Genomic DNA, 14,597 nt, shown 5'->3' on the forward strand with positions numbered 1-14,597 from the left:
CGTCTGCCTACTCTGCCGCTGAACTCTAGTCTATCCCCTAAATAGTTAACCATTCAAAATGCACATGAAATGTCTCATGGTGGTTTCTAAGAACACTTTCATACTGAGTACATAATGTGCAAACCAGATCATTTGCAGTAATCAGCAGCTAACTGGAGGTGATTTCTGTGATTGTGTCAGAAATGTTATAATAGAAATCATGAACAACTGGGACCTAGATTGCATTCTCTGTATGCAAGTGTTTCCAGAGTCGGTCAGGGGGCTTTGTGTCCATGTCAGACTGTCCCCTATAGTACATAAATTGGGTGGCTTAATTCCTCTGAATCTATTAGTCTGAAGTTACCCTACAGTGGAACATTCTAATTGTGAGACAATGAGGTCTGAATTGCATAGGCTGATCTGTTTGCAAGAGGGTGGGAGTTTGTTTATTACATCTTCATCTCACCAAGGAACTTAGGGTGGCATGCATAGTGCACCCCATTATATTCTCGCTACAAATCTGTGAGGTAGGTCAGAAAGAGAGACTAACCGACTTCACCGAGTAAGGATTTGAACTCAAGCCTTCCTGTTTCCAGCTCAGCACTTTAACCATTACACCACACTGTCTCTCGGGGGGCTAAGGATTTCGGACAAGTTGAGCACTTGGTCAAATTATATCACACGTCATCTGAATCGGTCCAATTTGTGCAACCAGACTTGCATAGCTTTAAAAGCAACTTTTGCACAATATTAAAAAGGCCAATTCTTCCTGAATTATACAAGCGGAGTTAGTCTTACTGTGTATACATTGAATCTGGAAGTCAGTGCAATTATTGTATCCTGAGGGATAAAAAAAGGAACCTTTGGTTGGCTGTTTTGATGTTCAGTTTAGGATTCTCATTTCTTGTGTTAGTTACAATGAACAAGCCTGAAGGTGGTGATGTTTGACAATAGATGCTGTAGTGGAGAACTATGAATGCATCCCTTTAATGTATTGTGTTAATTTACTGTAAAATGTCGTTTTAAGATCATGCTGAAATCTGTTATCTCAGTATAAAAGTACATTCATGTTTTTTTAATATACAGAGGATGGTTGAACCCTTGAAATATTTAATCATTTCAGTTAAGGAGATTAACAAAACAATACAGAAAACCTCAAAGTGCCAGTGTGATGTGGTGGTTAAAGTGTTAGACTAGAACTTCGGAGGGCAGGGTTCAAATCCCCAGCTCGGCCATGGGTTCAAATCCCCATCTTGGTCCAAACGTTGCCTCTCAGGATTTCTGTGGGGATTAATTGAGGAGTGGGAAAGCTACGTACATCACATTGAGCTCCTTGGAGGAAATGGTTGAGATATAATTGTAACTAAATAAATAAAATTCAAAGTAAAACTGAAGGTTCCTGCTCATGTGCAATCCCAATGAGGTACAAGTTTTTATGTTACTAAAAGCAATGGTAAGAAAACAGTGAACAAGTACACTACACACCCTTAGCAAAAGTTATAGTTCATCGTTACCTATTAGCTGGCCAGCTATGATTTGTGCTTGATCTCAAACAAGTGTTGCAAACCACCTTCCAAATTGGCTGTCATTCTGATTTGGGGTAGGGATGGTTGATATTTGAGTGTTGCAACTGAACATTTTAAAAGCCCAACAAGGCTTAACAGCCACAGAGCTTCAGCTGTAGACACTGGTATTACTGTTTTTAAGCATTTTATCATTTTCACAACTTGTTTTATTAGTATACGACCAAATCACGATGCATTCTCTCAGGTGATAATTTAAGCAAAGGACAGACGTGATTTGTAAAAGTCCTTTCTTGTTGTTGAAACATATAGATTGTGCTATGGCATAATAGCAACTGTGATGTTGCACAAAAGCCCCCCCCCCCCCAATTTAATTGCATAGAAGCATTTGTTAAATGAAAAAAAACAAATTATTTTCACTCTTGTTTTTGGTGCCTTATTTTGTTCTTGTGTGTATTATTATTATTATTTTAATAGCTAGGGGCCTCAAAAGCTGAAAGTGGCTTAGGACACCCTGGGCCTCTGAGAGGGACTGATCCTTTTAAAGAGGCAAACCCCTTGAAGATCTTCTTTTTGTTTTGCTGACTAGTAAGTTTGTTCTCTTACACCCCTTGAAGCACAGGCCTTTCTAATGTGATTTTGTTTGACAGCTAACAGGAAGATGGGCTTAAATTGCTCTCCAGTGGCTAATTGTCCACATTTCCAAAGCCACAATTTATTTTATTTTTATTTTTTGCATACCTGACACTTTTGTAGTTCCTCAGAGCCAAGATCAACATTACAAGGGAATGAGTGAGTGTCTCAAGATGACTGAGGTAAATTGGCAGACAGTTTTTTTAAAAAAATAATAATCTGGAGAACTTGCCCAGCTCTGACTTGCACAGTGTCAAATGTAATAAATCTCTCACTTTCAGTTTGCAGGAATGAATCATCGATATTGATTTTTAAGTTCACCTCTTTGGTTTTGATCCCACAGGTCACATACGGCTTTTCACATATTTTCATATACGTGCCAGATCTCTAGAGCAATTATTTTCTCCCCTGCAGGTAGTAGAAATCCACCAGCTTTTACATTTCATCAGGGAGGATGCAGTGCAGTGAGTCAGTGACTCTACAATATTACAACAAAACATTGCCTGTTGGCAAAGAAATGAACACTGCTGGAATGAGAAGAAGCTGAGAGTTTTGACCCAGTTCAGGAAGCTAAAAGTGGCATAAAATGAGCAAGTCTGACTTGAACATGGCAGTCTCTGTTGTTTTTAAAGTAAAATGTTGACTTTTTTAAAAGGGAATATCTAATTTAAAAAAATAGTAGCAGAACTGCTAAATTCTTCAGAAATGTGAGACAGCATCAGCCAGTCAGTGCTGAAAGCCTCTATTAGGGATAGACAAATCTGTCAATTACAATTTCACTTTGTTTCTCTGTTTTCCAACTTTAAGTTCAATTTTCCTCACATCTGCATCAGTTTGCAATTAGGGGAAAAAGCCGCATGAAAATTTGTTTACATTTTAAAGTATGTCAATATATATACATTTTTGTACACAATTTCTCACAATACATACATTTTTGTAAGCAATTTCCCCTAATATATTTCACTAATATTTGCATGCATCATTTTCATTAATATAAGCATTGTGGTTTTTCCCCCCCACACTCCACATATGCTTTTTTATTATTATTATTGGCTGGAAAACTGCACCTTGGAGTTCAGAGAGGTGCAGATTTTGAAGGATAGCTGCATTTCAGTTTTGCTGTTGATTTGGGAGCTGCAAATTAGGTAGAGTGCTCATTAAAATGTGAACTAAATTTCTCCCCATCCGTAGCCTATATAGAGCAGGAAACAGTAACTTTGGAATTAACGTATTAAGTATGCATGTACATAGAAGGAGTGGCAGTGAATGCTTCTTTAATGCAGATAAAGAAAAAGCAGTCTGTGTTTAGTTGGGCTACTTTATTGTTTCTCCCTTGTTTCTGAGAGAACAATGGACTTTATAGTTTGCAAATGTTATCCACAAGAAACCCTTTACATGCAAGTAAAGGAACCATACACCTGCAGCCATTTAGCACTGAAGAACTTAATCTTCAACCAGCCATGAAGAGGTAACTAAGGAGCCTAGTTTACACACACACACACACACACACACACACACACACCCCCCAGTTGTCAAAACGATATATACCGGTAGCCATCTAAGAAGCATTAATGGTGCTATTGCATTCTGAATTATCATTTCTCGAGAGAGCTTGTTTCTTATTCCAGTTTATGACTGGTGAACAGCATAATGACAATGTTTAGCTAGACACTTTGTATATGTGTGACGTTTCCTATTACTGTTCTGTTCTTTCTTGAGAGAGACAATAAAGTACATGTATAGTGGCCCTCACTTTTATTTGCCCAGAATATGACTTTGCCCACAAAACTCCATTGCCATTCTTCCATCTATTTTCATAGGTTAAGTGATTTCCTTTCTGTTTAAGATTTAAGTACAGTGGTACCTTGGTTTACGAACTTAATCCGTTCCAGAAGTCCTTTCTTAAACCAAAGCATTCTTAAACCAAGGCATGCTTTCCCATAGCAGCGGGGGACTCAATTTACAAATTGAACGCACTCAACAGGAAGCGAAACATGTTCTGCTTCCAAGGCAAAGTTCACAAACCAAAACACCTGCTTCCAGGTTTGCAGCATTCTTAATCCAAGTTGTTCATAAACTAAGCTGTTCTTAAACCAAGGTACCACTGTACTGTTTTGAATACATCGTAGGCCATACGATAAACAATAATCTAAAGCAGGGCTAGCGAATGTGGTGTCCTTGCTATGTTGGCTATCTTTGCGGGAAAATATTGTTGTTGTTTAGTCGTTTAGTCGTGTCCGACTCTTTGTGACCCCATGGATCAGAGCACGCCAGGCACTCCTATCTTCCACTGCCTTCCGCTGTTTGGTCAGACTCATGTTTGTGGTTTCGAGAACACTGTCCAACCATCTCGTCCTCTGTCATCCCCTTCTCCTTGTGCCCTCAATCTTTCCCAACATCAGGGTCTTTTCCAGGGAGTCTTCTCTTCTCATGAGGTGGCCAAAGTATTGGAGCCTCAGCTTCACAGTCTGTCCTTCCAGTGAGCACTCAGGGCTGATTTCCTTAAGAATGGATGTGTTTGATCTTCTTGCAGTCCATGGGACTCTCAAGAGTCTCCTCCAGCACCATAATTCAAAAGCATCAATTCTTTGGCAATCAGCCTTCTTTATGGTCCAGCTCTCACTTCCAGTTCTCACTGTGGGAAAATATATTGGCGGGAAAACAGCCAATGTGTGCGAAGATTCCCTGGAGCTTCAAGGCATACCAAAACAAGGATATCACTTTTTAAAAAAAGATAAGAATTCAAATACCAACCATAGCCAGAAATGCCTAAGGCTTCAAGAAGAGCTTCTCTTTGGACTGCTCCATCTTGCCCTTATTCAACATCTTCAGGTTCATTAGGCGTGTCTGACCATAGCTGTCACATTCATTCTCTTCACTGTGAGGTATCATCCCTGTCACAAGCTGCATTTCTGTAGAGATACTGCAGGTATCGGAAGTGAGTGTTGCCATACAGCAAGAACCAGGAACATTCTGTAAATGATGTGATTTTATTTGAAAATAGAATCGGGCAAAACAAAATAATTCAGTTTAAACAGGAGCATGGGACTCTGGATTGATGGGGGGAGGAGAATGATATCTTTAAAATAAAGAACCTTCTTTTGTGTGGACACACAGTATTGTTTTTTTTAAAAAGCAGCGTCTAAGTGAGCACTGCATTGTGGAAGCACTTAAAATGCACTGTATTATTTATCAGATGTGTGTGTGCTTTCTACATGCTCCAGTGATTTTGAAAAAGTCATCTTGTGTGTGTAAAATTACTCTGGCCCATGACGAGAGCCCTGCGCTCATTTCCAATTCAAAATGAATTCACTTGGTTCCCATTGTGGATGCATACCCGTTAAAGGCTGTGGAGGCAGTGCCTTTAGAAACTGCAAACGTTAGAAACTGTAATCTCATTTTAATTGGGTCGTTTCTGTTTGTGACTGAATATATATTAGTCTTCTTCCTGTTTCACCTGCATTTTCTAGTTAATGCCTTTGCAGCACAAAAGGGCAGCTTGAGTGATGAGTCTGGCGGGTTACTTGTATGGAAAAAATTGTTAATCAGTCTGGTGACAGTCTGCCAGTGAATCTGCAACAAGGGTTTAGCTGAACTTTGATTCTTATTTTTTTTATTTTTAAAACTGAACTTTTCCAAAATATGTGTGTGTGTGTGTGTGTGTGCGTGCGTGTAATAGCTAAACTATCTCACTTGCTCACTATCTGGTGCTTTTCTATGCTGCCCTTTCTCCAATATGGAGTGGAGGGCAGCTGGCAAACCGAGATAAATAAAAGAACTATAAAAGAATAAAACCACCTAATAAAACTATGCTAGGATCAAAGTGATAGTCTCTCTAAAGTACTTCAGCTCAAGGACCAAATGAGAAGATATTTGGCTTCCTCTTAAATATCTGTACAGTAGCTGACAAGGCAAACATCAATTGGGAGGGAGTTCCATGGGTGAGGTGCCACCATTGAGAATGCCCTGCCTTATGCACCCCTGTTCCTCTGCCAGTGTGTGCCCCTCCATTTTAGCCTTTGATTCGCATTTAAACTATTGGGTAAGGTTGGTTTGCTTTCTCTCTCCCCCTCCACCACCACATTCCCAATGTGAATCTTTGTTCCTGATGTATATCTTCACTCACCCATTCCTCCCTGGCAGGGAGGCAGCATTTTGTGGTTCACCTCAGGTTCACCCAGAGTATCTTGGACCTGCCCTGGTCTTCTCTCACCTTTCTTTCCGTTGCCCCAACTTCCTGCATTTCTTCATTCTTTAAACCCATAATTCTACATACACAAAGGCAGCACTTTCAGACTTTCCAGTCAGCAGAGATATGGGGCCAATGAGCAATGCTCCCCACATTTACCACATGCATGGAGACAATGCCTCCACAAGGCTATTATTTCATATTCATCTCCAGACTTCTGCTTACTCTGAGATGCCCAGATTCTTACCTGACCACTTCCCACAAAAGCAGTTCTTACTGTCAAACTAACTCAGGTCTTAAACTACACGTTGTGAGGGAGGAGCCACATGATATGACCACACACTGAAACAATTCAACTGATAATTTCAGCAGTGCCCAATTTGAGCTCTGCTTAAATTCTTTTCATGCTAATGAGCAGAAACACTGCAGCGATATCTGATTATTTAATTGGTTTCTGTAACACAATTGTTTGTGTCTGTACGATGCAAAAAAAGCACCCAGAAACACTGTAAACAGTTTTCCTTTGATTTAAAATGACGAGAGCTCTTTAAAAATTGATGCCTAGCTTCTGGTGCATGGCTTATCAGTGTTCATGAGCACATCTTATCATTCTCAAAACAACATTGTTATCTGATTCTATTGTTACAGAGGTAGCTAGGTAAAACTGCTTGGGTTTTATCAGCATTTTGAATCTAAAAATGGAATGAAAGTGACATTGGAATTAAAGGAGGGGATTGGAAATCATGATCAAATTATACTTTGCTTGTTTAAAGAGATTTGGTCTGGCTAGAGTCTTATATTCCACTCATTATCCTAAAGATGCAAAGGTTGAAGCAGAGTGAGAGTTCTGAATATTTAGAAGACTTTCAAAAATATAAATTACATTTGCTCTTGGATGCCTTTTCAGGTCTCTGGATTATTACCTTTGTATGGATGGAGGCTATGTGACCATTGCATCATAATCAGAAATAAAAAGGTGAAACATTTTCCCTGTCTGGTGATGTAGTAATAGGAAAAAGCTGCATATCTTGATTTCTTCCTCCCATTCAGCTGCCAGATAGAGACCCAGAATGAGCTAATCTTTACAAATCCTGACTCCCAGGGAGTTGTGGGATTACACCCAGATGGATGAAGGGTCAAATGAAACATCTCTGTGTACTGAATTACTTATGGATTCATTTCCAGCACACTAACACCATATTTTCATTTTCATTTTTTCTTATTCTCTGTTACAGATTTGAGTTTAACATTACTATTATTACTATTATTACTATTATTATTATTATATTTATTAATTAGATAAAATATTTTAAATGGTTTATATTGTGTGTGTGTGTTTATTGTTAAATCACTTCAAGATGCTTCATAGGAAGTAGTTCATAAATGAAGATAACTAAATGTAGACCCATTTTCAGTTGGCTGTCTAATCAAAGATTTAAGTAGTTAACTTGAGCCTCTCATTTTTTTAAAAAAGCACTGTCTTTTGTGTACTACATACATATACAGTGGTGTATTTATTGTGTCTGCCACCATATATTAGTATAATATAAAGATTGAAATGTTTATGAAATTCTTCCAAGTAGACATTCACATCAGGCTCAGTTGCTCATTTGAAGGCTCAACTTTCAAAATCTGCCATGGTTATTTTGACTGGTACAGGTATTGCAAGTTTGATTATAAAACCAAAATCCAGTGCTTATCACGCCACATTTTGTTCCACACTGAGATTTGGTTTGCATGAAATGCTAAGCCAAATCATTATTTAGTTGAATGAACCAATGTGCATGTTATTGGAAGGAAAACCATAGCTGCTATGCTTCCCTGCCCCTGGGTTCTGCTCCAGCTTTGCTACCCAGGACTAAGATATGGTTTGGCTTAGTGTTATGCCTGAACCTTGGGTTTTGTCTTGCTTCAGATAAATCATGGTCTGTAACCAAGGTTTGTTCTCGGTTTACCATTTGTGATTCAGTAGTATGCCAGACCATGGCTTAGCCCCATTTAGCATGGTGGCAGCAGCAGAAGGTGATGCTTTCTTGGAGTCCAGATCCAGAAGAAAGTCCTGAATTTGAAGGTCTCAGGGTCTGTTCTATTGGAGATGATACATAATAGCAAGTGTGTGTGTGTGATGCTGTTGAGATCTGCCCATCCCTTAAGGCCTATTGGAGATTATGTATTTTGACAAGTAAATGTGCACCATTCCTTCTCCACGGTCAGATTAATTCCCCATTCCCCATGAGGTATGGTGAATGTACACAATGGCCAATTGTTATTCATATTAACTATGCAACTTGCATTACTCACTCTCAGGGCTATTAAGAAAATTTTATAACTAAACTTTATGACACACCACCAGGTGTTCCATAAACCCAAGTTAAGAGTGAAGGAAAGTCAGATGCAACTAGGCTAGAAAAGACAGAGATCTTAAGCATGGGAGACATTTGCACATCAGGCAGATGGATAGCAGGAAACTACAGAGGAGAAACCTAATGGCTTTCCTCAGCAACATGTTACCTAGAGTGAGGAAGAAGAGGAGGAGGAGGAGGAGGAGTTTGGACTTGATACCCCACCTTTCACTCTCCTTAAGGAGTCTCAAAGCCGCTAACAATCTCCTTCCCCTTCCTCCCCCATAACAAACACTCTGTGAGGTGAGTGAGGCTGAGATACTTCAGAGAAGTGTGACTGGCCCAAGGTCACCCAGCAGCTGCATGTGGAGGAGCAGGTCTTGGTTGACCACAAACTTGACATGAGCCAACAGTGTGACGCGGCAGCTAAAAAAGCCAATGCAATTCTGGACTGCATCAATAGGAGTATAGCATCTAGATCAAGGGAAGTAATAGTGCCACTGTATTCTGCTCTGGTCAGACCTCACCTGGAGTACTGTGTCCAGTCCTGGGCACCACAGTTCAAGAAGGACACTGACAAACTGGAACGTGTCCAGAGGAGGGCAACCAAAATGGTCAAAGGCCTGGAAACGATGCCTTATGAGGAACGGCTAAGGGAGCTGGGCATGTTTAGCCTAGAGAAGAGGAGGTTAAGGGGTGATATGATAGCCATGTTCAAATATATAAAAGGATGTCACATAGAGGAGGGAGAAAGGTTGTTTTCTGCTGCTCCAGAGAAGCGGACACGGAGCAATGGCTCCAAACTACAAGAAAGAAGATTCCACCTAAACATTAGGAAGAACTTCCTGACAGTAAGAGCTGTTCGACAGTGGAATTTGCTGCCAAGGAGTGTGGTGGAGTCTCCTCCTTTGGAGGTCTTTAAGCAGAGGCTTGACAACCATATGTCAGGAGTGCTCTGATGGTGATTCCTGCTTGGCAGTGGGTTGGACTCGATGGCCCTTGTGGTCTCTTCCAACTCTATGATTCTAGGGAAGTGAACCTGGTTCACCAGATTATGAGTCCACCACTCTTAACCACTACACCATGGTAGCATATTAGACCATAAAGCTGGATAAGAGGAAGCAGAGTGGGATTGGCTGCTCTCAGTTAACTGAATCTCTAGCTCAGCAGTTTCTAATGCATGGCCTGAAATGTCTGTTGCTCATTGAATCAGGAGCTAGCGGGTTCTGATTCAGCCCTCTCATACCTGATGTGTACAGCCTAAGAAACCCTGAGTACTAGGAGACATTTGTATGGGGGACAAATCAGGGAGATGAAATCCACCTCAAAATAGTGGCCCTACACTGAAGTAAAAAAACCCACAAGCTTCACATGCTATGGGATGGATGGCATGAGTATGCGGTGGTTCTTGAATCATTGTGAGGTTGGAGGGTGGGAAGATATTTAGTGTCTGAGTATGGAATAAGTTACATGTGGTGTAGCTTCTCTGAAGTCTCTCAGCCCCACTCACCTCAGAGTGTTTGTTGTGGGGGAGGAAGGGACAGGAGAATGTTAGCCGCTTTGAGATTCCTTCGGATATCAAATCCAAACTCTTCTTCTCCTCACACACTTTAACAATGGGGAGAGAGGAAAGGGGATTTGAAAGGCAGTTAGAAAGTATCAACCTTGAGGGTAACCAAAGCTGTGCCCTCCACATATTGTGGGCTAACTTTCAACATCTCTCAGGGTTGGCCATGCTGGCTATGTGATGGGAGCCTATAGTTCACAACTTTTGAAGGGCAGCTACACTGGCTACCCCTACAATGCTGTGTTACTAGGATGCTACTTTTTAGTAGGATGGATGGCACAGAGGAGCTTATTTAATTTCTTATTTATTAGCGCCACTAAAATATCTTTTCTTGTTTAGCTCACGGGTGACAACAAATTAGCGAACCTGCAGTTTTGTTTTTCTTCTAGGTTAACAAAACTGTTGTACATTTCAACTGCTGCATAATTGCTCTCTTTTTTGGCCATTGCCTACCAAGATTTCTCACTTCTCCAGAATTTAGTTTTAATAATAACACATTCATAGTGCTTGTAATATGGTGAAGGATAGCAATTCCTAATGAGACTGCTGTCTGAAACCTAATTACTTAAATCACAATGATAAAACTTATCCTATGTTTATACTGGTGGATCAGGCTTATTTTATGAGGTTCATATTTTCATCCTATTACCTCTTATTTTATATTCACAGGTTGATGGAGTGGAGGAAAATGAATTTAATTTAAACTTTAAAGTTTAAAGCCTATTTTATGGGCGTATATTTGCCTTCTTTTAACAGGCCTTCTCCAGCAGCCATATTTTCTATCTCATACTTATGTCTGCCTGAGGGTTAAAAAAAATGTATGTTTCTATTACAAACAGCCTGGCAAAAAATGTTTGTGTTAACTATTTCATACCTTCCTCCAGATTTGCTAAAACGGAAAAAAGAATCTGGTAGTGTGAAAAGCAATTTTGCTGCCTACGCTCAAGGGAGCAGTGGCTTTGAAATGTGTGGATATTTCTGTCTAAAAGCTGCATGTTGGTATGGTGCTTTGACTGAAGCTGCCAAACTGCTCAAACATGAGAAAAAGAAGTCTGGGCTTTAGATGCCATGAGGTCCATTAGATTGGATCCAGAGTTAGTCATCCTTAATCTTACTTAAGTCCCATTGATTTCACTGGGTCTCCTTTAAGGATGACTAGCTTTGGCTCCAAACCATTGCTTTTTCTGATATGGGAGACTCCCCAGAGCAAAGAGAGCATCATATTCACAAGTAGATCCACTGGAATGAATTGATGCAACTCATTTAGGTCTATTGATTTGAATGGGTCTACTCTAACGTAACTAGATAAAACCTTTGCCTTTATGAAGAGCAAGCCAAAGCTCTAGCACAATATTTAAATAATACATAAGTACCCTAAGTGTTACATTTAAAATTATATTTTTAAAAAATCTTTTGTTTTTGTCTTCTTTCTGTGCATCATTAAAAGAAAGCTCTTCAAAAAAATACCTCTATGCTGACTTATTTATTTATTTATTTATTTATTTATTATACCTGCCCTTCCCTCTAGGGTCCTAGGGAAGGTAGCAACATTAAAATATAACATTAAAAACAATGTAAAATAACAATATATGACTTCATGAAACAAACACATAAAAAACAAACCCAACCAACCAGGGCAGTATTATAGCACTGATTCCCTGAAGCTCAGTAAACAGCAACAGCCAAGCTCCCATATATGAAGATGGTTCACCACTCGGGTTCTATACAGTCCTTTAAGCAGCAGAAAGGTAGGTGTCTTTTGTCTCTTGAACGACGAGTGTTAAATCATTCGGTCTGCATGCCCTTGCAGTATTCTCAAGCTTCAGCACAGTGGCTGCTGAAAGCATCCAAGCCCTGTGCAATGCAGGCACCTTTTAAACTCTTGCATCAACTCAAAAGGTTCTTTTACTTTCAACAACTTTATTTATTTAATTGTTTGTTTGTTTATTTATTTATTTATTATACCTGCCCTTCCCTCTAGGGTCCTAGGGAAGGTAGCAACATTAAAATATAACATTAAAAACAATGTAAAATAACAATATATGACTTCATGAAACAAACACATAAAAAACAAACCCAACCAACCAGGGCAGTATTATAGCACTTTAAATAGTCATGACTGTGTGAACTGTAGTCCGTTAAAGGGGCTTAGAATTGTTTGAAGACATCTATTCTCCCCACAGAGCTACAATTCCAGAGTGGTTTAACACTCAATTGGGGAAAGATATGATGAAGTAAACAGTAAAAAAAGGGGGGGCTTTGTTTTTTCTATGCTTTCCCCTACCCAATAAACTTAGGGTCCTTCTTTGGAGGTGACTTTTCCCCAGTCTAATATTTTCTGGGGGTTTATTCTGTTTTTCCATACACATCCCTTCTTGTGTGTAAGGCAATGGAGAAAGATTTCTCTTCCATAGAAGAAGCTGCATCCTCAAAAATCTGAGCCATGGTACAAGCATAATGTCACCAAGGTACCTTGTGGTAACAGAATTCTTGCTAGAGTGACATTTCCTGGAGATCCATGATCTCTCTCTCTCTCCATCTCTCTTTTACAACACCACCCCCTGCCCTCTATTATTCCTCTTGGACACATTCCCAAACAGTAACGTACTGTGGCTGAGTTGGAATTCAAAACCTGGACCTTAGCACCTAATTGTGTTAACTCTACTTCCCATGTGGGATGCGGGTGGCGCTGTGGGTTAAACCACAGAGCCTAGGACTTGCCAATCAGAAGGTTGGCGGTTTGAATCCCCGCGACAGGGTGAGCTCCCGTTCCTCGGTCCCTGCACCTGCCAACCTAGCAGTTCGAAAGCACATCAAAGTGCAAGTAGATAAATAGGTACCGCTCCGGCGGGAAAGTAAATTGTGTTTCTGTGCACTGCTCTGGTTTGCCAGAAGTGGCTTAGTCATGCTGGCCACATGACCCGGAAGCTGTATCCCGGCTCCCTTAGCCAATAAAGTGAGATGAGCACCGCAACCCCAGACTCGGTCACGACTGGACCTAATGGTCAGGGGTCCCTTTACCTTTACCTACTTCCCATGTAAGGGGGGATTCCTACCCAATCAGGGTCCCCTCTCGCATGGAGGGATCTTTACTTACATCCCGATGTACGTGCTTATCGTCCCTTATCAATCCTGTGGTTGACAGAAGGCACAGCTAGTCCCCATATCTCTGTGATGGCCCTCACATATTCTTGGAACATGTGAAGAAGGGCATGCAAACCTGATCCTGCCTTACCTTAGCAAGAAATGTGTTGAAAGTTCCATGCCCTTATTTAGAGTGAATAAAGCCAAGTGTCCATTTGTATCATAGTGATCACTTATAAATTTTATTTATTCTCTGTGAAAAAGAAATGGAAGGAAGGAAGGAAGATTGTAAACATGTTGGCTCCACAGTCAATGTATTTGTAGCAAACTAAAAAATGGCAATGAACGTCACCCATGTGGACAGTTTTGTTTTCCTTACACGGAGATTTGGCATAGGGAGAAAATGCCACGTGTTAAGTGGGTTACTTTTAGAAACCTTAAACTAGGGAGCTCTGAAAGGTAAGACAAAACAATCAAATGTGTTGTGTGCACTGCTAGTCTGCAAAATTCCTTGGTCACCAGTGTTCTGACAGAAATTTAAATTTCTGCCCACTGTTTAGCTCAAGGGTATCTTTCTATAGATGTCTGGGAATGGTTTGCTGATACAGTGATCATAAAAATGGGGTCGGGAGGAGAATGTGCTTGAGTTTTCTTTCTTTACCTTGCCTGGTGGGGGGAATTCAGCTTCTACCACCAGAAGGTTCAGAACAATATATTGCTGCATTTCCCATTAGATTGATGTAGTGACTTATACCTAAAGCATCCACTAAGGGGAGTGTGATGCTGGATCAGCCTTTCTGGTTTCTATGACAACAGAAGGGAGTAGAGTCTTCCAAGCTGAGAGCGCTCACTGAAGCAGGTGCTGGGTTACATAGCTGTTCCAAATCTGCTGGATTCTATGGAGCAGCAAGCCAGGCTGTTTCCTATTTTGCAACACCTTGATTCCCTGAAGCTCAGTAAACGGCAACAGCCAAGCTCCCATATATGAAGATGGTTCACCACTCGGGTTCTATACAGTCCTTTAAGCAGCAGAAAGGTAGGTGTCTTTTGTCTCTTGAACGACGAGTGTTAAATCATTCGGTCTGCATGCCCTTGCAGTATTCTCAAGCTTCAGCACAGTGGCTGCTGAAAGCATCCAAGCCCTGTGCAATGCAGGCACCCTTTAAACTCTTGCATCAACTCAAAAGGTTCTTTTACTTTCAACAATGAAATAGTTCTCTGGGTAAAAAAAAGAATCACTCTTTGCTTTATTAAATAGTTTGTTTTCCTTGAGCGGCTCA

At 40.4% G+C, this 14,597-nt stretch overlaps 1 protein-coding gene and 1 long non-coding RNA gene across 4 annotated transcripts in view; one reads left to right on the forward strand and one right to left on the reverse strand.

Moving 5' to 3' along the window:
- Positions 1 to 14,597, reverse strand: part of LOC307216712 — a 427,955-nt gene that overhangs the window by 60,581 nt on the left and 352,777 nt on the right. The window lies entirely within an intron of this gene.
- ANO3 (anoctamin 3) overlaps positions 1 to 14,597 on the forward strand; it is a 241,881-nt gene that overhangs the window by 54,747 nt on the left and 172,537 nt on the right. Inside the window, exon 1 of one of the 3 annotated variants that reach the window (XM_079963902.1) lies at positions 14,140 to 14,353. The exons of the other annotated variants lie outside the window; for them this stretch is intronic. Within the exon in view, the coding sequence (XP_079820028.1) occupies positions 14,302 to 14,353 (52 nt within the window). The 5' untranslated portion in view covers positions 14,140 to 14,301. Of the gene's footprint in view, positions 1 to 14,139; positions 14,354 to 14,597 lie in introns of those variants that run through there. 3 annotated transcript variants of the gene reach the window in all.

Source organism: Podarcis cretensis (assembly GCF_951804945.1).
Source record: "Podarcis cretensis genome assembly, chromosome: 1".
Classification (NCBI taxonomy): domain Eukaryota; kingdom Metazoa; phylum Chordata; class Lepidosauria; order Squamata; family Lacertidae; genus Podarcis; species Podarcis cretensis.